The sequence below is a fragment of the Prionailurus viverrinus genome, chromosome A2, assembly GCF_022837055.1.
Source record: "Prionailurus viverrinus isolate Anna chromosome A2, UM_Priviv_1.0, whole genome shotgun sequence".
In the NCBI taxonomy this organism is placed as follows: Eukaryota; Metazoa; Chordata; class Mammalia; order Carnivora; family Felidae; genus Prionailurus; species Prionailurus viverrinus.
In genome coordinates this window covers 163,255,522-163,279,045 of record NC_062562.1, presented here as the reverse complement: position 1 = coordinate 163,279,045, position 23,524 = coordinate 163,255,522, and the positions used below count along the sequence as shown (strand labels likewise).

The 23,524-nt window shown below is 42.0% G+C and overlaps 1 protein-coding gene across 9 annotated transcripts; it reads right to left on the bottom strand.

Annotated features, from left to right (window-relative positions):
- Positions 1–1,706: 1,706 nt before the first annotated feature.
- Positions 1,707–22,467, bottom strand: LOC125149235 (GTPase IMAP family member 7-like). Of its 9 annotated transcripts, none has more exons than XR_007145875.1 (4): positions 21,634–21,734; positions 14,972–15,625; positions 11,479–13,009; positions 9,384–9,394 (listed from the first exon to the last, which is right to left on the bottom strand). XR_007145875.1 is itself a non-coding variant. In XM_047828072.1 (3 exons), the coding sequence occupies exons 2-3, from the start codon at positions 15,609–15,611 to the stop codon at positions 2,258–2,260; spliced, it is 1,509 nt and encodes a 502-aa protein (XP_047684028.1). In that variant the 5' UTR covers positions 15,612–15,625; positions 21,634–21,734; the 3' UTR covers positions 1,707–2,257. The 9 variants fall into 9 exon arrangements, 7 of the variants coding, with proteins under 7 accessions (XP_047684028.1, XP_047684044.1, XP_047684037.1 ...); XR_007145878.1 differs by having other exon boundaries at positions 12,510–13,009; XM_047828072.1 differs by lacking the exons at positions 9,384–9,394; positions 11,479–13,009 and adding an exon at positions 1,707–3,126.
- Positions 22,468–23,524: the final 1,057 nt, after the last annotated feature.

Sequence of the window (23,524 nt, the reverse complement as noted above, 5' to 3'; positions counted from 1 at the left end):
TGAAATAGAACCATCTTCAGGGAAAACTGGGACATAAAATATGTTAAGAGAAGTGAGTGAGCAGTATTTCAATTGTCAAGCGAAGAGATAATGATTTATTTGATTTACTCCTTTTTTCTCTGGGTATGTGTTACCTTCCAAAATAGAACCTAAGGTTGGGAAAAAAGAAATTAGCTCACATAAGCTGCACATTCAAACAGCCCTCACACAGGTTAATTGTATTAAGAATGCTTCTGCATATCTCTGAGAGAAAATATCTTTTAAACGGTTCTGAAATGAAAAACGTCAGGGGAGAGCATGAATACTTTGCTCTCTAGACATACTATCACACAAATGAGTCACTTACAAGGAAGTACTTCTGAACATAAGAACTGCATGATGGCGAAGAGTACTTTGGTCTCACTTTGTCTTTGACACATGTTTTCTCATGAGGGGATTTTTCTTCCATGTTGCTTTTACTGCGTTCTGAATACTGGTGATGAATCTTAGAATGAGCAGGTATTTAGAATCTTAAGTCTTCCAGACTTAATCTCTAATCCATCTGCCGAAAAGTCACTGATATGGTAAACACTCTGAGTCATGTTCACAGACAAAACAAAGGACGAATAAAAATTCTAATAATTTGGATTTGGGAGGTCTGCAATCCTTGTGAGTGACTGAGAGTCACCCATCTAACTTTGAAGTTTCTTTATTATTTTAGCAAGACAAACCTTTCATCTACTTACTTCAAATGTCACAGAATGGAAGAGTAAGGAGAGATTTTTCTGGTGTCAGAAAACAAGCACTAGAGGGAATGTAAAACCATCCACAACAATAAAGATGCTCTGAAAGAGAACTGGGTACCGTAAGATTTATCAATCAGGTTCTAACAAGAAAAAGATAGTCTGCTCTCATTAGGTACTTGGAGAAAGTGTAGAGAAGGGGCCTCTTACACCCTGTGCACACAGGGAATTTAGAAAACACAGGGACGTTGATAGTATCGATAAGAAAATTAAATCCCACCTGCAGGGGTGAACAAAGACTGAAATGCAGAAGAAGAGTTGGGTAGAAAGGCCACCAAGGGAGGAGCTGTGACCTTTGGCATAGAGTTGCAGTTAGTCAGAGATGGCCCTGCAGAGATAGAGGTGGGGGAATGGACACCCCAGCCTTGCGTTTCTACTTCCACAGGGCCTCTGACTTGGACTTCCCATTGGCCAGCCAGGCAGAAGTCAGAGAGCAAGAGATCCCACCGATGTAGTGCAACTAGATCAGCCTCAGGGGTCAAAGAGCTAGGGTGAAGTGTGATTCTGCAGAGGCAAATGAAAACTATGTGGCCCAGATGGGATTTTTCAGATACAATTGGAGACATTTTAAATAGGATGGTCCCTAAAAAAGAAAAGAGAAACACAATAAGAGAATCCTGTGACTTTCAGATCTCCATGAACCACAGAACAATCTTTCCAGAGAAACCCGATACCTCTCTAAAAAGTACTTGTGACCATGCAGTGCAACAACGCATGTGACCAGTGGTTCAGACACGGAACATGTGCAGGATTTCTGATTTGAATTTTCCTGAGTCTTTGAACTCTATATGCCATTGCCTGATTATGCCAACTTTGTGTGAAGAGGGACAGGTGAGAAGGGGAGGCAGTGGGGAGTGAGAGCTGGGAAGAGGCTTCATTCTGGTTAGTTCTCACTGCATAACAAACCATTCTGAAGCTCAGTGGTTAAAAACAAAAACCATCATTTATTTGTTCTCATAAAGCTGCAATTTGGGCAGGACTCAGTGGGAAGGGCTCATCTTTGCTTTCTGCAACTTCAACTGAGATGGCGGGGCTGCTGGAGGGCCCGCTTCTGTGTTGCCTCATTTGCATGGCGGGCAAGTTGGTGTGAGTCACAAATGAAAGGTGAGCTGGGAAGTGGGCCAGTGACTTCAGGCCCTCTGCATGGGGGCCTCTCAAGAGGCAGCCTAGGCTTTCTCACAACATGGCAGTCAAGTTCCAAGGGCAAGAACTCCAACAGGGCAAGGTAGCATTGCCCACATGTAACCTTAGAGTCACAAGGTGTTACTTCAATCATCTGCTATTAATTGAAACAGTCCCAGATCTGGTCAGTTCCAAGGTAGAGGACACAGGCCCCACAACTCAGTGGCAGGAGTAACAGGGTCAGCTTATAGGAAGCATAAGTAGAAGCTACTGTCACAGCTGTCTATGGAAACTACAACCTACCACTATTGCAAATCATCGTAAATTCAAAAGAAAAAATGAAATGATCTTTACTACCAGAACATATGCCATGTTTTTGAAAGCACCCTCCTAATCCAATCTAAAACATGTTCAAATATGCCCTTCTCAGCTTCTTCCCTGATGTTTTTTAATTGTTCATCATAAATCCTCTTTAGCCATTTTATTTTTTCCTCCCGTTCTTCCTGTGATTTATCAGCATATTCCTTTTCTACTAGTTTAATTTCATTATTTAATTGATCGGTATAGATCTTCTTCAGGTCTTCTTCCCGTTGATTCAGCCTCTTCTCTGTGTCCTTGTAAATGGCATCAGTAAAGTAATCCCCTCCGTTGCTGTGTACCATCTCCTCTATCAGCTCCACCAGCTCCTGCACTTGAGCTTCCTTCTCGGCCTCTGAGGCTCTGTTGTTGAAGGCACAGTAGCGGTTCCCACACTCGCTGATGATGTTTCTTAGCTTCACATCTGCATCTGCTAAGAAGTCACTTAGGCTCTGCCCCTCCAAGTTATCTTTGCCAGTGAACAACATGATCATGTGCCTCAAGGCTGGCTTCCCAAAGACATACTTGATCAATGCCACGGTCTTCTGCTCTTCATCTGTGTAGCGGCCCAGCGGGAGGACCAAGACGATGGCGTGAGGCCCAGGGCAGGAGTAGAGGACGCACTGGCTGATTTCCCTGCACGTGGTATCCAGGGTCTCCTTGGTGTCAAAGAGCCCTGGGGTGTCAACAACAACAAGTTTCCTCCCCTTCCATTCCTGGGATGCTCTTTGACAGCTGGAGGTGACAGCATGTGGAGCAACTCTAGACTCAAAGACTCTACTCCCCAGGATGGTGTTTGCCGTTGCGCTCTTCCCACTTCCAGTTTTCCCCACCAAAACAATCCTCAGAGTGTTGTCCTGAGGGTCTGCCATGTCGTAAAAAAGGGAAGGAGAAGAAAAAGAGTCAATGAAGGTAAGTGGAAACCATCACATTCCTCCTATCTCCTTTGTGTTTCTCCATGAAAACCTGCAGTAGTGTACTATCCATGTTGGTCCCATATAGACAAAAAGATGAAACAATTCAATCACCATGGAAGAAACAATAAAGTAGTTAAAGAGTTCCCCTACAAAACAGTACCAGGTCCAGATGGTTTCATGGGGATCTCACTTAAACCTTTCTTAAACTATTCCTGATGACTTAAAACAGAAGGAAATCTTTCCTGTTCATTCTATACCACAAGTATGATATTGATCCCAAAGGCTAACAAAGATTTCACCAATAAATAAAGCTACAGACATGTCTCATTTGCGAATACTAATGCAAAAATCCCAAATAAATTGTCAGACACTAAAAAGTAATACCCCACAATTACATGTGATTTATTTCAGAAATACTACGGTGGTTCAATATGAGAAAATGGATTATTACAATACATCCTCTTTAGTAGAGTTAAGAAGAAAAACACTTTGATGCAGAACAGACATTTCCCCAAATTCAATGCTGTTTTAATAGATACTTCTTTAACGTGATTTTATAGAAATATAAATTTTAAGAAATTTGTCACCATTTTTTCTCTGCAGCTAAAATAGTTGACTATAAACTTCATTTGGATGAATGAAGAAAGAAAATTAGCCTGTAGAGTCAACAAAGAGAAGAACGATGAGGGAGGGCCATCTCTACCAGAGAGTAAAATATTTTAGCCCCTATAATTAAGGCAGTATGACATGTGTGTGAACAGAGACAGAACGGAAAACAAAAACAGACAATTCAGAGATAGACCAAATTGGTCTACTATATTCATGAGTATCCAGTGCAATTGTATTACGTTACATTTATCATCCATAAGGCAGCCTCTCACAGCAATGGGGAGAAAGATGGACTAATAACCAGCATTGGGATAACTACAAAACCACACAGAAAAAGACAAAACTGCACCCACGTCTTCATGCCATTCACATGCTAAATACATTAGAAACATAACATTAAAAATCAATCCACATAAATACTAGAAGAAACTCAGACCAATCCTTTGTAACCTAGGGGCGGGCAACTATTTCTAAGAGCTGAAAGATTGTAAAGAAAAGGATTCATACATCTGACTGCATAAAGACCTAAAAGACAATGGGAGTCAAGGAGCATCACAATTAAAATATGAATGTCAGACTATATCAAAGAGGGTTAATTCTCTTCTTATACAAAGAATACCTAAAAGTAGAGAGACAAATGTCCAATAGCTCGATAGAAAATGGAGCAAGACATACGAATAAACAGTTCAAAGAAAAAAAAGAAATGCCAATGCTCCTGAACTATGTAAAAATACATGAACACTCACTTAAAGTAGAGAAAAATAAATCCGACATAGGAAAAGAAAATAACTAAATATAGTAAATTAAAATTACACTGAGATACTATTTCTCCACCTACCGATTTGGCAAAAATCAAAAAATTTGCTGCTATAATCAGTCAGTAAAGGTTTAGAGGAAACAGGTTCTCTTCTCCATGGCTAATGAAATTGAAAAACAGTCTAAAACATACAGAGGAGAAATTGGCAATATCGTACAAATTACATATACATTTATTGGATTCTAAATCCCAATTTTAGGACTTATGCCTGTAGTAGTCAGGGCAGCTCACTGTTAAACGTGCAATTTTGGCATGCTATTTCTTTTTTAATTTTTTTACATTTATTTATTTTGGAGAAACAGAGTGAGACAAAGCATGAGTGGGGGAGGGGCAGAGAGAGAAGGAGACACAGAATCTGAAGCAGGCTCCAGGCTCTCAACAAGCTGTTAGCACAGAGCCTGACGCTGGGAACCCAGGAACTGTGAGATCATGACCGGAGCGAAGACGGACTCTCAACTACTGAGACACCCAGGCGCCCCAGCATACTATTTTAAGTGAAAGTAACTTAAGACCCAACCTATGTGGGAAGATTACTAAGACCCTCTTCTGTCCTCCTGCAAGCAGGAAACAAATTCTCCCATGTAAAAGGTGTCCTTCCTGTCCCAGGAGGTAAAGAGACACCCTTATGTCCAGGGATGGGAGATCTAGAGCCAAGAAGACTGTATAAACAGCCCACTACTTTCCACTATTTTACTACCCCAGCCCAAAGTCTCTTTAGAATTCCTCCCTAACAGATGCTCCCAAAGTTAAGTTTTCCTTGTTTTGTCAATCCCTCACAGATCCATCGTCTCTTTGCCTAAAAAGTATAAAAACTGCCTGCCTTGGTCATTTCCCTTCATCTTAGTTTCATTACTGAGCATCTGTGCACACTGCTTTTTTTTCTCTTGCTAATCTGCCTCAAGTGAATGTAATTCTTAGGGCAGCTGTAAGACCTTGAAGGGTAGAGGAAGAAGTTCCCTTTCCTTATGTCCCAGAGCTACACTGACAAAAACACAGGAAAAGTTTAGGCATATGTTTATTCTCTGTGTCACTATTTGTAATAATTAAAGACAAAAAATCCACCAAATACCCACCAGTAGGAGTCTGGTTGAATAAACTAAGGTACATACACACAGCAATGTCTATCCAACTGTAGAAAGGAATAAGAAATACCTCTCTATGCCGGAATGGAGAGATCTCCAGGATATTTCATTAAGAAAAAAAAAAAAGACAAAGTGAAGAAAATAATATTTACTTTACTGTCATTTCTCTAATGGGGAGGAACATGAACTGTAGGTACAAAATACAACATATATTTCAGGCACATGATAAAGTAAAGGCAGATCATCTGAACTGCCACCAAAGAAATTGCTGACAGAGGGATGGGAGGAATAAGGCAGGGGCAGGGTAGAAGCTGGAAATTACTTTGAGTATACTTAGATTTCATAGATTTGTCTTGAAAGCATGTACTTCCTTCTTTTTGAGAGTTCGAATTACACCTCTTTTCCTTTATGAAAGACCCACATGTGTACCTGTTGTTGCCGGCTGACATAAATTCAAAGAGGATTTTTCATTTGTACAAAAAAGAGCTGAACACGAATACAGCGTTCCACATTTGTTTTACAGCCAGTTGAGCTAATGGAGAGGCCGAGTGGGCCCTTGTCCACGCCAGCTGCCAATCACCTTCCCCGGGAACCTCACACAGGGGTTCACCATCCAGTCACCAGTCTGTGAGCCAGATGAGCACGTGGGCTTTCTCTCAATTGAATGTGTGCATCTGTTAACAAGTTGTGTCTAAAAGTATCAGAAACACATAAGGGAGGTTATTTGGGGGAGATCTGGGAAGGCGCACCCTTTTTCCATGTACATTGATGGTAATTGCTGCTCTCCTTTATGTCATTTTGTTTCATAAAAGATTTCATAGGAACATTCTGCTTGTGGATAGTGAGGAACATCTGTAAATAGCTTACATAATTATACAACAAAAACTATATTTTCAGATAACTAGTAAAAATCAAAAGCAAATGCAATACATAGTATTTCGTGTAATAGACAAACCACAAAGAATTGGTCCAAGAAACTTGAAAATGTAGTTGCTTCATTGGCTATTGTCCTAATGGGATATAGTGTAAGGCCAAATAGGGGGGAAAAAACGTCAAGAAAATCTTAAATTGTTTTCAGAAATCCTGTCCTATTCTTAGCTTTTTGTGCACATGTGTAGTTTTGAAGCCCAAGGACAAGCCCAGTGGCAATGAACACCCTTAGCGCCCATACTGTGCCCTTCAAATGCCATTCATTTCCCACCAAAAACATTAAGAATCTTAGGAGAATGTACCAATTCCAGATCTGGACCAAGAAACGTGCAAGTGGATCCTACACTATCTAGTCATACTATAAAGCGAGGATTCTATCAAAAACTACTCAGACCGTGGGATGCCTGGCTAGCTCTGTCAATGCAGCATGCATCTCTTGATCCCACGTTCATGAGTTCTAGCTCCACATTGGGTGCAGAGATCACTTTCAAAAAAAATGTTTGGATCTTACCAAAAGGAGTACAGGGCCAACTTGAAGAGGCTGACTGGACAGAGATGGGGTAATTTGAGTACCAATGAGAATAATAATTTCAATGGATTGAAATACATAATATGTTGAAGTTCATGAATTTTTTTTTTAAAGTTTGCACACTTTAAACCTCTGAGACAGGAAGCTCAGATTGGGTGGAGCTAGTGAAGGAACTATTTGGCTTTAAAGAGACAGAAACATTGCCCTATAATTGGAGGAGTGCTTTGGTTTCAACAAGGTGTAAGCTTTTTCTCCATGTGCCTGCTGTCACACCAAATTTTCCAAACCTATATTTGTTGTTTGGGGTTATACTGGTGGATCCCAAAGGCCCTTATTAAGTGACCCAAATCATGCACACAGAGCCAGGCATGGTGTTGGATCATCTTCCCTGCATGACGTGGGAGACTCTGGTGAGATTCTAGGAAGAAGAAACTCAAATGCCTGGCTAGATGTGTCCAAATTTAGAGCCTGGGATACTTCCCAGTGATTGTATCATATGGGTTTTCATGATAGTCTTTCATGAAGGTCTCAAGTTACTCATTAAAAACTCACCAGCCTTCAGGTACAAAGCCAAGTGTCTAAACCATTGGGAGCCAAGAGAAAAAAAGGAAGATGTGGCCTGGAAAAAGTCTTCCAATGACCATACACCTTCTCTAGTTTTCTTCATATGGTTCTTTCAAGCCCCAAAATATGCATGACCTGACAACAAAAGATGCACCCAGGGAGGAGATCAAACTTTCCCCTACAACCTTCCTACTTTCCTCTACCCCAGACCCAGGCACAGGTAGATTTTCCCAGATTTAGCCAGTGCATCCATTCCAACCTGCTCTGGAAACTTTGAGATGATAGGCAGATGGTCAAACCTCTCTTGGTTGACCAGCTGTTCCAATTGTCTCTTGCATCACCATAAAATTATAATGTTTTTGATTATATGTTTTTGTTCACTACATTGAGACATGGGATTACTTGATGCTCACACTTGAAGGTGGGTACTAAGAGAACTAAATGTGGCAGGAAGTAGTGGACAATGGGGTGGCAACCCATGGAGGGAAGCAGCTAGATTCAGAATTATTGAATTAATACTATATTATTGGTCCATACCGTTAGACCAATTATTTTTTTTTTCAACGTTTTTTATTTATTTTTGGGACAGAGAGAGACAGAGCATGAATGGGGGAGGGGCAGAGAGAGAGGGAGACACAGAATCGGAAACAGGCTCCAGGCTCTGAGCCATCAGCCCAGAGCCCGACGCGGGGCTCGAACTCACGGACCGCGAGATCGTGACCTGGCTGAAGTCGGACGCTTAACCGACTGCGCCACCCAGGCGCCCCCGTTAGACCAATTATTGGTACTAATGACTTGGAGGGCCCCAGGTAACTGTTTTCCCACTTGCAATAAAGACACAGACCGGGACAAGCTATGTAATTTGCAAAGTCTGGCACAAAAGGAATATGCCAGGCCCTTTGTCAAAAACAAACAAAAAAATTAAGAATTTCAAGATGACATCAATAGAACAATAAACCCTTCTAAGTACAGGGCCCTGTGCAACGGCACGGGTCACATACCCATGAACTTGGTCTTGATGAGGCTGCATACATAAAAGTCTAGAGGAGAGCTAGAATCATATTTCCTGCTCAAAATATCTCTACCATTTCCTAGTTTCATTTCAAGCTACATATTCCTTGAGGGAAACTTGTCCTTGGATGTTTTCATGGTCAGCTAATTGCTTCTCCAGGTATTATGCTCAGGTACGCTGTTAAGTTCCCTAGAGGGAACAGGAGACTAGTTGACACAGAATCCATGGATGCCACAAGAAATCAGATGCGGGTCTCAAATGGTAACAGCCTTGTGATCATTGGTCAAAAAGGAGCATGTGGCCCCCATCAGTCCCATCCTGAGCCCTAAGTTAGGAGTGATCTCCTTCTACAAGATTCGGGATAGAAGCAGTGTAGCCCCATATCTGAATTGTTCACTTAGCCACGCTCCCGATCATTGAGGGCTTCCTTCCACTTGCACCTATGCTGTGAGCCACAGGCCTCTCCACCGCTTGTCTACTCCTGCAACCCTGGAAACACAACTTTCCACCCAGGATCTTGCTCCTTCCATATAGTCAGAAGCAGAGAGATAAATGTGGACAAAGCCACAGCTTCCTTTTTTATGTTCTCCTTTGATTCTTTCCATTTCACACACACACACAGAAATGTGGATATAATGAATTTTCAAAAGGTGTGGGGTCATTAAGAGACATTCTTTGAATTCTCTAGGAGTCTTCTTGTGGGGCTCAGGGTGTTTTCTGATGCTCAGATCTAGATAATCTCAAAGCTCAACTTATTACAATACTGCAGAAATAATAATAGTAGTTTAAAAGAATCGTTCCCCCATTGTCCTATTTCTTCTACATATCGTCTTTGGAACCTTGGTGGATCTGTTTCCTATTTCCTCCATAACAAATTCCCAAAACATTAGTAGCTGAAAACAATAAAAACTCATCTTCTACAGTTATGGAGGACAAGAGCATGGAATTAGTTTTATGGAGATAAAATCAAGGTCTTGCAGAGCTGGGTCTTTCTGGAGGCTCCAGGAGAGAATCCATCCCTTGCCTCTTACATCTTCTAGAAGCTGCCAGATGTCCTGGGCTTGAGGCCACATCACACCAATCTCTGCTGCCTTTATCACATTGCCTACATGCCTCTCCTTAGAAGGACCTTTCTGATTACATCTGGGCCCACCCAGATAATCCGGAATAATCTCCCCATCTCAAAGTCATTAACTTAATCACACCTGCAAAAATGCTTATGGAATAAGGTAACATTCACAGGTTCTGGGGATTAGAGTGTGGCCATCTTTCGGGGGCCACCATTCAGCCTGCCACATTTGGGTGAGTTAACCTCTCTGCAACTCACTCCCCTAATTTTAAAATGGAATACTTACTTCAGACAGTCATTGTGAAACCAGATAAATTTGTACACATGAAGTGGTACTCAAACCATAGTGATCAATAGGTATTAGTTAGTAGTAATAATTCAACCCTCAATGTTATTCTCATAGATTATCATCCTGAGGCTCATCTACACATCATAGGTGCTGTCTTAGTCAGCGTGGACTGCCATAATACCACAGCCTGGGAGCAGGAACAACAGGAATTAATCTCTCACAGTTCTGGAGACTGGGCAGCCCAAGCCCAATGTGCCAGCCAACTTGTTTCCCTGGGAAAGGCTCACTTCCTGATTTGCGAATGGCACTGTCTCACCGTGTCCATACATGATGGAGCAAGGAAGCAACTCTCTGCTATCTCTTCTTACAAGGTCACTAATCCCCTCAAGAGGACCCCAGATTCATGAACTCATGGAAACCCACTTACGTTACCCCCAAGTACCATCATGTTGGGGCTTAAGGATTCTGGAGCCTTCTCTCTTGGTGCCACATAAAACTAGTCACTTCTACTTTGTAACAATCTCTTTTACGTGGATATCACTCAAGGTTTCCTGGTTTCTCCACACTCACTCCACCCCCAAAGGGCATTGCATGAAAAGGAAGACTCAGCACCTCCACAGCCTGTCTACCAGGATAAAGGACCTGGATTATCTATACCCCTGCACTCACATGGCTTTAATGAAATTGTCTTCTGGCTCCACGGATGTGCAAGAAGAGCTGCCTCTTGCAGGCTAATGGCAGCCATGTCACAAAAGAGATATAGGTGTTAGGTGTGACAGTGCACTTGAGGCTGAATCCCTCAAAGGAAACATTGACCAAACCCTCATGAAATAAGGACCATGCCCCCAAAGAGCCTTTTACTGTCTTCCACGATGTTGTATTCGGTTATGAACCACAACCATTCAGTGCTGTTCTCAAACAGGTCTCTGCTTCCTCCTAAGGCTTCTCCAAAGATCTACCAAAAGTGACCACTCAGAAGTTGTGTCTTCACCAGAGGGTCACAGTCTTGGAGCTTCAGGGGAAAAACTGTAGGACGTGCTCTGAACTACTGTTGCCTCAAAGAGACTCTTCAGAGCAGGTTTGCAAGATGGCAGCACTGACTCAATGCTCAGAATGTGCCAGTGAGCAAAGCCAGGACTACTGGGACTCTCAGTCTGGAAGCATATGTACCTCAGGAAATCAGACGACTGACTCAAGATCCAGCAGAGTGAGAAGTAATGACATAGGACTGAGTGAACGGATTCAAGATGTGCCATTGTGGTTATTTGTTTGGAATATTGATGCGTTCTGTTTGATGTTCTACTTGTACGGCTATGTGTGGAAACCTTATTTCTTTCTCCTTAAACGAATTAGTAGACTGTGTATTTGTAAACCCACAACAACCGTCTTTAAATATTACCTCATCTTCACCTACCCTCAAAATTCAGAAACAAATGCTTCTACTAAGTTTAATTCACTTTCATGATGATAGAACCATTTGCATTGGTTTAATAAAATTCTGTCCTCTTGTTTACAAAGATACCCTTGGAAAAATCGATTCTGCAGCAAGGCCATATGTACAGTGTGATATTTGAGAATGATTGTTGTTTAAACAAAGACCATCAGACCACTGCTAAGGAGCAATTGTTGGTGTTACATGTGGAGCTAATGTCTCCAAAACCTTCATAAGAAAACTAATATGATGTCTGGCTTCCAGGATCCCAATCACTGGGAGTAAGGAAGTCCACTCCCAGGTAGTCCAGAAACCCAGGCAAATTTTGGAGACCTCAGGAAGAGGGAAATTCTTTGAGATTTATGGGTACAGCATGCAAAGTTTACTGGAGAAAGTGTTTGGGCCTTGGTTTCCTACTCCTAGGATAGAAGAATGGCAGGGGCTTTGAAAAGTCTGATTCAAAATTCATTTTGAAAATTTCCAAAAGAAGTTTATCCTTTGGCATTGATACTTGCTTAATATGATTAGGCTCTAGATTTCCCGAGCAAACTCAAGGAGGCTTTTCCGGTTAATTAAGATTCTTGCTGCATCTGTATAAATGATCAGGCCATGCATGGTAAAAACAATCTTCTAGGATCAACAATACTTGTTGGAGACTGTTTATGATAACAAAGTAGAGAACGCTATGAAAATGATCCAAAATTTAGAAATAGGCAAGACAGATTGCTGGAGTGTTCTATTGTTCTGTGTGGTGCTGTGCTTGATGATCAGCTGTGATATTTTACAACACTTTAAGGACAGAGAGAATTTTTGCACATCTCTGCCTTGGAGATACTCAGCGAATTTTCTGTCTGGTGGAATATAGAACTCAAAAATTACATGTTACTACTCTCTTGAACACATCAACATTTGATTTCAAATGAGCTTTGTGTTTCTGTTTGTTTGTGTTTTTTGTTTTATTCTTTGCTTCTTTGTTTGTTTTTAACTAGGTTTCACACCCAGCATGGAGCCCAAACTTAAGACCCTAAGGTCAAGACCTGAGCTGAGATCAAGAGTCAGATGCTTAATTGATTGAGCCACCCAAAAACTTTGAACCAATTATAGATCATACTGGTTCTCTAGTTAAGCCATGAGTTGAACAAAATCTTTGATGTGTTTATACTTGCCCAGGAGTCATGAGTTTGCTTTTTTTGAAAACTGCAGATAAGAAAGAGAGGGAGAAATAGCATGATCCAAGCCTTGGAGGTGGAAATGACACAGGACACAGGCAGAGAACAGCTAACAATTTGGAGTGCAGGAATCATTACCAGCCTTTACTGAGGGCCTACTGTGTCCCAGGCACTTGCCTCTCCATCATTATCACCTTCGTTCCTTACAAAAGTGTAAACAGATATTAACAGGAACAATGATATCTAGAAGAATCTCATTCTTGGAAGAGGATTTGAGACTGATTATAATGACTGTTGAATACCAGGCCAAGGAATGTGGATTCTAAGCCCTAGGCAGTAGAAGATTTCCAAGAAGCAGAGACCTACACAAACTATCCCAATGGCCTTAACCTGGTAACTGCAACTAGGACTGGAGAGGAAGAGATCAGGGGTACTGTACCCTCACACTGCACACACTGTCCCTCTCTTACCATCCATCTTAGGTTGTATTGTGTCCTCCTAAAGAAGTCCTAACTCCTGATACCTGAGAATGTGACCTTCTTGGAGCACGCTCTCTGTGATGTCATGTCATGAAGTTAAGGTTGACCCCTACTCCAATGCCTGGAATCGTTTCATTCACAGTGAGGGAAGTTTACACACGGATACACACAGAGAACACCATGTGACAAAAGAGGCAGAGATTGGAGCGAAGCACCTAGAAGGCAAAGAACAAAGCACGACAGCTTGCACCAGAAGATTAGAAGCAGCAAAGTAGGATCCTTCCCCAGAGCCTTCATGGCGAGTATGGCCCTGGGAACGTCTCGGTTTGGCACTTGTAGCCTGTGCCAGTGAGACAGTAGCCATAACAATGAGACAGTAAGCTTCTGCTCTTTAAGCAACAGTTTGTGGTCATTTGTTACAGCAGCTCCTGGGGGAACTAATATAGATTTTAAGGACAAGAAGTAGGGTCCTGCTCTGGTAATTACCAGTCGTTTTGAAATTGAGTAATGCATGGAGGCTCAAAGAATTCTGAGGTATATGATAAAAAGAAAGGCCTAAGAGGATGTCGGTGGTAGGATGAACATCCAGGTTACTTTCTGGTGAGGTCCCAGAGAAGGTGGGGACCACGCTACTGGACATTGGAGGGATGATGGCACTTGCTATAAAATGGCAGGGGGCAGGGGGGAGGGAGGTGGGCTAAACTGAGGTGGGCTGCTGGGTGGACAGCAGACCATGTAAGTGATGAACTTGAATATTTAGCTGAGGAGAATTACGAGAACAGTGTGGAAGGTGCAGCCTGGTTTCTCCTTGCTGCTTCTAATGAAATGCATGAGGAAAGAGAGTGGTGGCCTATCTGCCAGCCAAGGAGCACCAAGATGGCCAGCTGCCAGCAGAGCCCAGGAAGAAGCAAGCAAGGTCCTCCCCTCAAGGCCTCAGAGAGCGCACGCCTCTGCTGGCATCTTGACTTTGGACTCCCGGAGCTACCACACAATCCATGTCTCAGCTGTTTCAACTGCAGTTTGGACGACCTGTCATGTAGTGCTAGGTATCCAGTATGTCCCCTCCACCTTGCCCCTGCCTGTGTTCTTGTCCCATCCTCTGAGAAACCCAAAGGTCTCCCCTTCTGTGGCACAGTGTGAGCGGGCAAGTCTTCTAGACTACGTTCTTCCTCATTCCCGCCACATTTCTGGCCCAGACAGACCCCGGGTCTCCCTGATGAGAGAGAGCTTGGGGCTTTCTCAGAATTTAGATTTCAGTCCTCTAAAGAATTCTCTTTTTGGAAACAAATATACAACACCAAAACAAAAAGTAACAATTGTTTCTTTTAAGGAGACAACAGGAATTTAAGGCCTGGGAGTGCGGTTAAGGCCTCCTGAACTCTGAAGGCAAAAAGGCAGACTATCAGGGTGCCATGAGTTGGGGGCTCTGAGGTAAAGCGGGCCCCTGTCCCAGTAGCAAGAATCAATCCCTCGCTCTTACAGAATACCAACACTGCACAAAAGGACTATTTTCTCTTAATCAGCAAAAATGTTTCCTTAATATATGAAAATCAGTCAGTGGAAAAGTGTGTGGGCCTGATTCTGCCACGATCAAGATCTATGTCTTGGAGAAAACCCAAACACAAACAGACCCCAAAAAACCACAATCCCCATGTGCCCCAGTACCTTTATGGATAAGAAGTCCCAGATTGTCTCAATTCAATGCCTCCTACACAACAGCATCATGCGACTATCTGGGCCTCTCCCAATGAGGACAAATCCCAAGACACCCCCCCCCCCCCATGATTCATGACCCTGGGCCCATGTACCTACACAACTTCTCAGGTGTAAATGGCATCTTGTAAATGGCATCGGTAAAGTAAGCCCCTCCGTTGCTCTGCACCATCTCCTCTATCAGCTCCACCAGCTCCTGCACTTGAGCTTCCTTCTCGGCCTCTGAGGCTCTGTTGTTGAAGGCACAATAGCGGTTCCCACACTCGCTGATGATGTTTCTTAGCTTCACATCTGAATCTGCCAAGAAGTCACTCAGGCTCTTCTCCTCCAAGTCATCTTTGCGAGTGAACAACACGATCATGTGCTTCAAAGCTGGCTTCCCAAAGACAGCCTTGATCAACGCCACAGTCCTCTGCTCTTCTTCCCTGTAGAGGCCCACCTGGAGGACCAAGATGATGGCGTGGGGCCCAGGGCGGGAGTAGAGGACACACCGGCTGATTTCCCTGCACGTGGTTTCCAGGGTCTCCTTGGTGTGAAAGAGTCCTGGGGTGTCAACAACAACAAGTTTCCTCCCCTTCCATTCCTTGGATGCTTTTTGACATTGGGCAGTGACAGTATAGGGAGCAATTCTAGACTCAAAGACTCTACTCCCCAGGATGGTGTTTGCCGTTGCGCTCTTCCCACTTCCACTTTTCCCCACCAAAACAATCCTCAGAGTGTTGTCCTGAGGGTGTGCCATGTCACTACCAGTGGCTGTGGGGTGTAAAAAAGAGAAGGAGAAGAAAAAGAGTCAACAATGGTAAGTGGAAACCATCACATTCCTCCTATCTCCTTTGTGTTTTCCATGAAAACCTGCAGTAGTGTACTATCCATGTTGGTCCCATAAAGACAAAAAGATGAAACAATTCAATCACCATGGAAGAAACAATAAAGTAGTTAAAGAGTTCCCCTACAAAAGACTACCAGGTCCAGATGGCTTCATGGGGATCTCACTTAACTTTTCTTCAACTATTCCTGATGACTTAAAACAGAAAGAAATCTTTCCAGTTCTTTCTATGACATATGTATGATATTGATCCCAAAGGCTAACAAAGATTTCACCAATAAATAAAGCTACAGACATGTCTCATTTGCGAATACTAATGCAAAAATCCCAAATAAATTGTCAGACACTAAAAAGTAAAACCCCACACTTAAATGTGATTTATTTCAGAAATAGTAGGGTGGTTCAATATGAGAAAATCGATTGTTACAACACATCCCCTTTAGTAGATTTAAGAAGAAAAATACCTTGATGCAAAACAGACATTACCCCAAATTCAACACTGTTTTAATAGATGCTTCTTTAATGTGATTTTATAGAAATATAAATTTTAAAAAATTTGTCTCCATTTTTTTTCTCTGCAGCTAAAATAGTTGACTGTAAACTTAATTTGGAAGAATGAAGAAAGGAAATTAGCCTGTAGAGTCAACAAAGAGAAGAACGATGAGGGAGGGCCAGCTCTACCAGATAGCAAAATATTTTAGCCCTTATAATTAAGGCAGCATGAAGAGTGTGTGAACATAGAGAACCCGAAAACAAAAACGGACAATTCAGAAATAGACCAAATTGGTCTACTATATTCATGAGCATCCAGTTCAATTGTATCATGTTACATTTCTCTTCCCTAAGGCAGCATCTCACAGCAATGAGGAGAAAGATGGACTAATAACCAGCATTGGGATAACTACAAAACCACACAGAAAAAGACAAAACTGCACCCAGGTCTTCATGCCATTCACATGCTAAATACGTTAGAAATATAAACACTAAAAATCAATCCACATAAATACTAGAAGAAACTCAGACCAATCCTTTGTAACCTAGGGGCGGGGCAACTCTTTCTAAGATTTGAAAGATTGTAAGGAAAAGGATTCATACATCTGACTACATAAAGATCTAGAATACAATGGGAGACAACGAACACCATGTACAATTAAAATACGAATGTCAGACTATATCAAAGAGGGTTAATTCTCCTCTTATACAAAGAATACCTAAAGGTACAGAGACAAATGTCCAATAGCTCGATAGAAAATGGAGAAAGACATATGAATAAACAGTTCAAAGAAAAAAAAAGAAATGCCAATGCTCCTCAACTGTGTAAAAATATATGAACACTCACTTAAAGTAGAGAAATATAAACCCAACAAAGGAAAAGAAAAAACTAAATATAACAAATTAAGATTACATTGAGATACTATTTGTCCACTTACAGATTTGGCAAAAGTGCAAAAATTTGCTGCTATAATCAGTCGGTAAAGGTTTAGAGGAAACAGGTTCTCTTCCCCATGGCTAATGAGAATAGAAAAACAGTCTAAAACCTACAGGGGAGAAATTAGCAATATCATACAAATCACATATACATTTATTCTTGGATTGTGAGTCCCAATTTTAGGATTTATGCCTGTAGTGGTCAAGGGCAGGTCACCCCTAAACGTGCAACTTTGGCATACTATTTCAACGTTTATTTATTTTTGGGACAGAGAGAGACAGAGCATGAACGGGGGAAGGGCAGAGAGAGAGGGAGACACAGAATCGGAAACAGGCTCCAGGCTCTGAGCCATCAGCCCAGAGCCCGACGCGGGGCTCGAACTCACGGACCGCAAGATCGTGACCTGGCTGAAGTCGGACGCTTAACCGACTGCGCCACCCAGGCGCCCCCATACTGACTATTTCATATAAAAGTACCTTAAGACACATCCTGTGTGGGAAGATTACTAAGACCCTCTTCTGTCCCCCTGCAAGCAGGAAACAAATCTCCCATGTAAAAGGTCCCCTTGCTGTCCAGGAGGTAAAGAGACACTCTCATGACCAGGGATGGGAGATTTAGAGCCAAGAAGACTATATAAACAGCCCACTACTTTCTACTAATTTACTACCCCAGCCCAAAGTCTGTTTAGAATTCCTCCCTAACAGATGCTCCCAAAGTTAAGTTCTCCTTGTTTTGTCAATCCCTCACAGATCCATCGTCTCTTTGCCTAAAAAGTACAAAAACTGCCTGCCTTGGTCATCTCTCTTGGTCTTAGTTTCATTTCTGAGCATCTTTGCACACTGCTTTTTTTTGTCTTATTAATCTGCCTCAAGTGAATGTAATTCTTAGTGCAGCTGGAAGACCTTGAAGGGTAGAGGAAGAAGTTCCCCTTCCTTATATCCCAGAGCTACACTGACAAAAACACAGGAAAAGATTAGGCATATTTTATTCTCTGCATCACTATTTCTAATAATTAAAGACCAAAAATCTACCAAATGCCCACCAGTAGGAGTCTGGTTGAATAAACTAAGGTACATACACACAGCAATGTACTATCCAACTATAGAAAGGAATAAGAAATACTTCACTAAGCTGGGATGGAGAGATCTCCTGAATATTTCATTAAGCAAAAAACAAGGCAGAGTGAAGAAAATAATATTTAGTTTACTGTCATTTCTCTAGTGGGGAGGAACATGAAATGCAGGTACAAAATACAACATATATTTAATTGCACATGAAAAGGCAATGGCAGATCATCTGAACCGTCACCAAAGAAGTTACTGACAGAGGGATGGGAGGAATAAGGCGGGGGCAGGGTAGAAGCTGGAAACTACTTTGAGTAAACTTAGATTTCATAGATTTGTCTTGAAAGCATGTACTTCCTTCTTTTTGAGAGTTCGAATTACAGCTCTTTTCCTTTATGAAAGACCTACATGTGTACCTGTTGTTGCCGGCTGACATAAATTCAAAGAGGATTTTTCATTTGTACAAAAAAGAGCTGAACACGAATACAGCGTTCCACATTTGTTTTACAGCCAGTTGAGCTAATGGAGAGGCCGAGTGGGCCCTTGTCCACGCCAGCTGCCAATCACCTTCCCCGGGAACCTCACACAGGCGTTCACCATCCAGCCACCAGAGCTGTGAGCCAGATGAGCACGTGGGCTTTCTCTCAATTGAATGTGTGCATCTGTTAACAAGTTGTGTCTAAAAGTATCAGAAACACATAAGGGAGGTTATTTGGGGGAGATCTGGGAAGGCGCACCCTTTTTCCAGGTACATTCATGGTAATTGCTGCTCTGCTTTATGTCATTTTGTTTCATAAAAGATTTCATAGGAACGTTCTGCTTGTGGATAGTGAGGAACATCTGTAAATAGCTTACATAATTATACAACAAAAACTATATTTTCAGATAACTAGTAAAAATCAAAAGCAAATGCAATACATAGTATTTGGTGTAATAGACAAACCACACAAAGAATTGGTCCAAGAAACTTGAAAATGCAGTTGCTTCATTGGCTATTGTCCTAATGGGATATAGTGTAAGGCCAAATAGGGGGGAAAAACGTCAAGAAAATCTTAAATTGCTTTCAGGAATCCTGTCCTATTCTTAGCTTTTTGTGCACATGTGTAGTTTTGAAGCCCAAGGACAAGCCCAGTGGCAATGAACACCCTTAGCGCCCATACTGTGCCCTTCAAATGCCATTTCCCACCAAAAACATTAAGAATCTTAGGAGAATGTACCAATTCCAGATCTGGCTCAAGAAACGTTCAAGTGGATCCTAGACTATCTAGTCATACTATAAAGCGAGGATTCTATCAAAAACTACTCAGACCGTGGGATGCCTGGCTAGCTCTGTCAATGCAGCATGCATCTCTTGATCCCACGCTCATGAGTTCTAGCCCACATTGGGTACAGAGATCACTTTCAAAAAAAAAAATGTTTGGATCTTACCGAAAGGACTACAGGGCCAACTTGAAGAGGCTGACTGGACAGAGATGGGGTAATTTGAATACCAATGAGAATAATAATGTCAATGGATTAAAATTCATCAAATATGTTGAAGTTCATGAATTCATATCAATACCATCATCGCAAAAGAAGTGAAGTGTTCTCTCTGGGGTATACTAGGAAATGATGTCATCAGTCTGAACATGGACAAAAAAGAATCAAGCATTCCTTTTGTCTTATTAACTACACCTTATGAAATGAAAGTATGATTCAGGGGAAGTTTCTTTTTATACGATTATGCCATCCAATAAATGAAGAAAGAATGATAGAATTATAATACCATAATTTGCGACCGTTAATGAAACAAAGTTACTCTAGGCTATCATTACTGTCTGCTACATTACAGAAAGAGACAGAAGAATATATAAGGTGCCTTCTGATGGACGTTTACAACTGCACCTATGAAATATTGCTACCCAACTAACCAGGCAAATCTTAATCTGATCAAGCCTCTCCTTAAATTTAAATGTATACAAAACACGGAAACTGGAAGAACATGTCATTTGACGTCTTGAGCATTTAATGAGCAAAATGTACACTGTCCAATTCTCTTGGAAAAAGGACCAACCATTTCTTAACCAAAAATAATTTACAAAAAAAAAACGGAAGGTGAAAACTTATTTATAAAACTAAACTTAAGAGATATGAAAGAATCGAAATTTATGAACCTTATTTGGAGCTGATTTCAATTTTAAATTCTAGGAGACGATGTGGGAATTGGAATACACCTGGTAATTTTTTTTTTTTTAGTTTTAGTTTCTTTAATTTTTTTTAATATATGAAATTTATTGTCAAATTGGTTTCCATACAACACCCAGAATTCTAATTGCTTTTTGAACACTGATTATGGAATATTTTAATGACCTTTATCTTCCAGACATACATATGTAAATAATTACTGAAGTGATAAAATTTTTAGTATTCTAGTAATGTAATACTTTTTCATATTTTAATGTTTAAAGTGTATGTACATGTATTTAATCTCTACACCCAGCATGAGGCTCACACTCACAACCCTGAGATCAAGAGTCCCATGCTCTTCCCACTGAGCCAGATAGGCGCCCCCACTCTAATTTTTGAAATGAGGAAATAGATGTGGCTCAGAAATGCTGAGAACGTTGCCCAAGGTCACTGCGCTAAAGGGCTTTGGGCAGAGAAGGGATCCAATGCAAAGTATGTCTGACCCTACACTCATGCATAACCCTTGCAAGCTCTGGTCTCTTCTTGGTTCCTTCTCAGGTCCTTGATTCTACATTTCTGTTTACATTGGATCAGAAAGAGATCATGGGAGGCCAGGGGAGGTAGATCACTCTCTGTCCAGAAACATGAACTGGTAGCAACCATGGAATTAGGGAAGGCAAACAAAGGGATTCACACACATTTGTTTTCTATAGAATAGCTCAATATCTCCCCCATGGCACCCCTTCCTTACCTCCTCTGTTACACTATCGATCACACCATTTCTCTCTTACATGTTGGAAAGGACACAGCCAGCTGAATTCTAGGCTTCCTGTGCCATTTGTGACCTGGGTATCCCGGGGAATTTCATAAAACCACATGCACACCATCTGGGATTCAGATTTTCTTTCAGGAAAAAAGAGGGATTGGGACAGACTGGTCTCTAAATTGCCTTCCAGCTCTAAAGACCTGCCTTGAGGACACTAGTTTCCCACTAAGGGAAATGGATGGGGTGTCAGGCAGAACTCACTCTGTCATGACAACAACTGATGGAAGATACGCTGTTCAGCAAGTTTGTCCTGCTAAATAGGAGATGTGTGGACATGGGCCAATCAATCTCCTTACTCCCACTCTTCCTCCCCCAGGACCCCTGTGGCAGCATCCTGTTTGCTGGGCTGCTGGCAGGGTATTTGGTCCCCTCTCAGACCAGGACCCACACCCATGCACAGCCCTGTGTCCTGCTGCCCCTCCCGGCTCTATTGCCCTAGGCCAGGCTCACCTTCTTTTGAATGAGCTGATGAGTTCCTCAGTGTTCTCCAAAGAAGCTGTTTGAGCTGCTGCTTTTGCTTAACTGAGAGGAAAAAGTGTTTGCACCCTTTAAACCTCTGAGACAGGAAGCTCAGATTGGGTGGAGCTAGTGAAGGAACTATTTGGCTTTAAAGAGACAGAAACATTGCCCTATAATTGGAGGAGTGCTTTGGTTTCAACAAGGTGTAAGCTTTTTCTCCATGTGCCTGCTGTCACACCAAATTTTCCAAACCTATATTTGTTGTTTGGGGTTATACTGGTGGATCCCAAAGGCCCTTATTAAGTGACCCAAATCATGCACACAGAGCCAGGCATGGTGTTGGATCATCTTCCCTGCATGACGTGGGAGACTCTGGTGAGATTCTAGGAAGAAGAAACTCAAATGCCTGGCTAGATGTGTCCAAATTTAGAGCCTGGGATACTTCCCAGTGATTGTATCATATGGGTTTTCATGATAGTCTTTCATGAAGGTCTCAAGTTACTCATTAAAAACTCACCAGCCTTCAGGTACAAAGCCAAGTGTCTAAACCATTGGGAGCCAAGAGAAAAAAAGGAAGATGTGGCCTGGAAAAAGTCTTCCAATGACCATACACCTTCTCTAGTTTTCTTCATATGGTTCTTTCAAGCCCCAAAATATGCATGACCTGACAACAAAAGATGCACCCAGGGAGGAGATCAAACTTTCCCCTACAACCTTCCTACTTTCCTCTACCCCAGACCCAGGCACAGGTAGATTTTCCCAGATTTAGCCAGTGCATCCATTCCAACCTGCTCTGGAAACTTTGAGATGATAGGCAGATGGTCAAACCTCTCATGGTTGACCAGCTGTTCCAATTGTCTCTTGCATCATCATAAAATTATAATGTTTTTGATTATATATTTTTGTTCACTACATTGAGACATGGGATTAGTTGATGCTCACACTTGCAGGTGGGTACTAAGAGAACTAAATGTGGCAGGAAGTAGTGGACAATGGGGTGGCAACCCATGGAGGGAAGCATCTAGATTCAGAATTATTGAATTAATACTATATTATTGGTCCATACCGTTAGACCAATTATTGGTACTAATGACTTGGAGGGCCCCAGGTAACTGTTTTCCCACTTGCAATAAAGACACAGACCGGGACAAGCTATGTAATTTGCAAAGTCTGGCACAAAAGGAATATGCCAGGCCCTTTGTCAAAAACAAACAAAAAAATTAAGAATTTCAAGATGACATCAATAGAACAATAAACCCTTCTAAGTACAGGGCCCTGTGCAACGGCACGGGTCACATACCCATGAACTTGGTCTTGATGAGGCTGCATACATAAAAGTCTAGAGGAGAGCTAGAATCATATTTCCTGCTCAAAATATCTCTACCATTTCCTAGTTTCATTTCAAGCTACATATTCCTTGAGGGAAACTTGTCCTTGGATGTTTTCATGGTCAGCTAATTGCTTCTCCAGGTATTATGCTCAGGTACGCTGTTAAGTTCCCTAGAGGGAACAGGAGACTAGTTGACACAGAATCCATGGATGCCACAAGAAATCAGATGTGGGTCTCAAATGGTAACAGCCTTGTGATCATTGGTCAAAAAGGAGCATGTGGCCCCCATCAGTCCCATCCTGAGCCCTAAGTTAGGAGTGATCTCCTTCTACAAGATTCGGGATAGAAGCAGTGTAGCCCCATATCTGAATTGTTCACTTAGCCACGTTCCTGATCATTGAGGGCTTCCTTCCACTTGCACCTATGCTGTGAGCCACAGGCCTCTCCACCGCTTGTCTACTCCTGCAACCCTGGAAACACAACTTTCCACCCAGGATCTTGCTCCTTCCACATAGTCAGAAGCAGAGAGATAAATGTGGACAAAGCCACAGC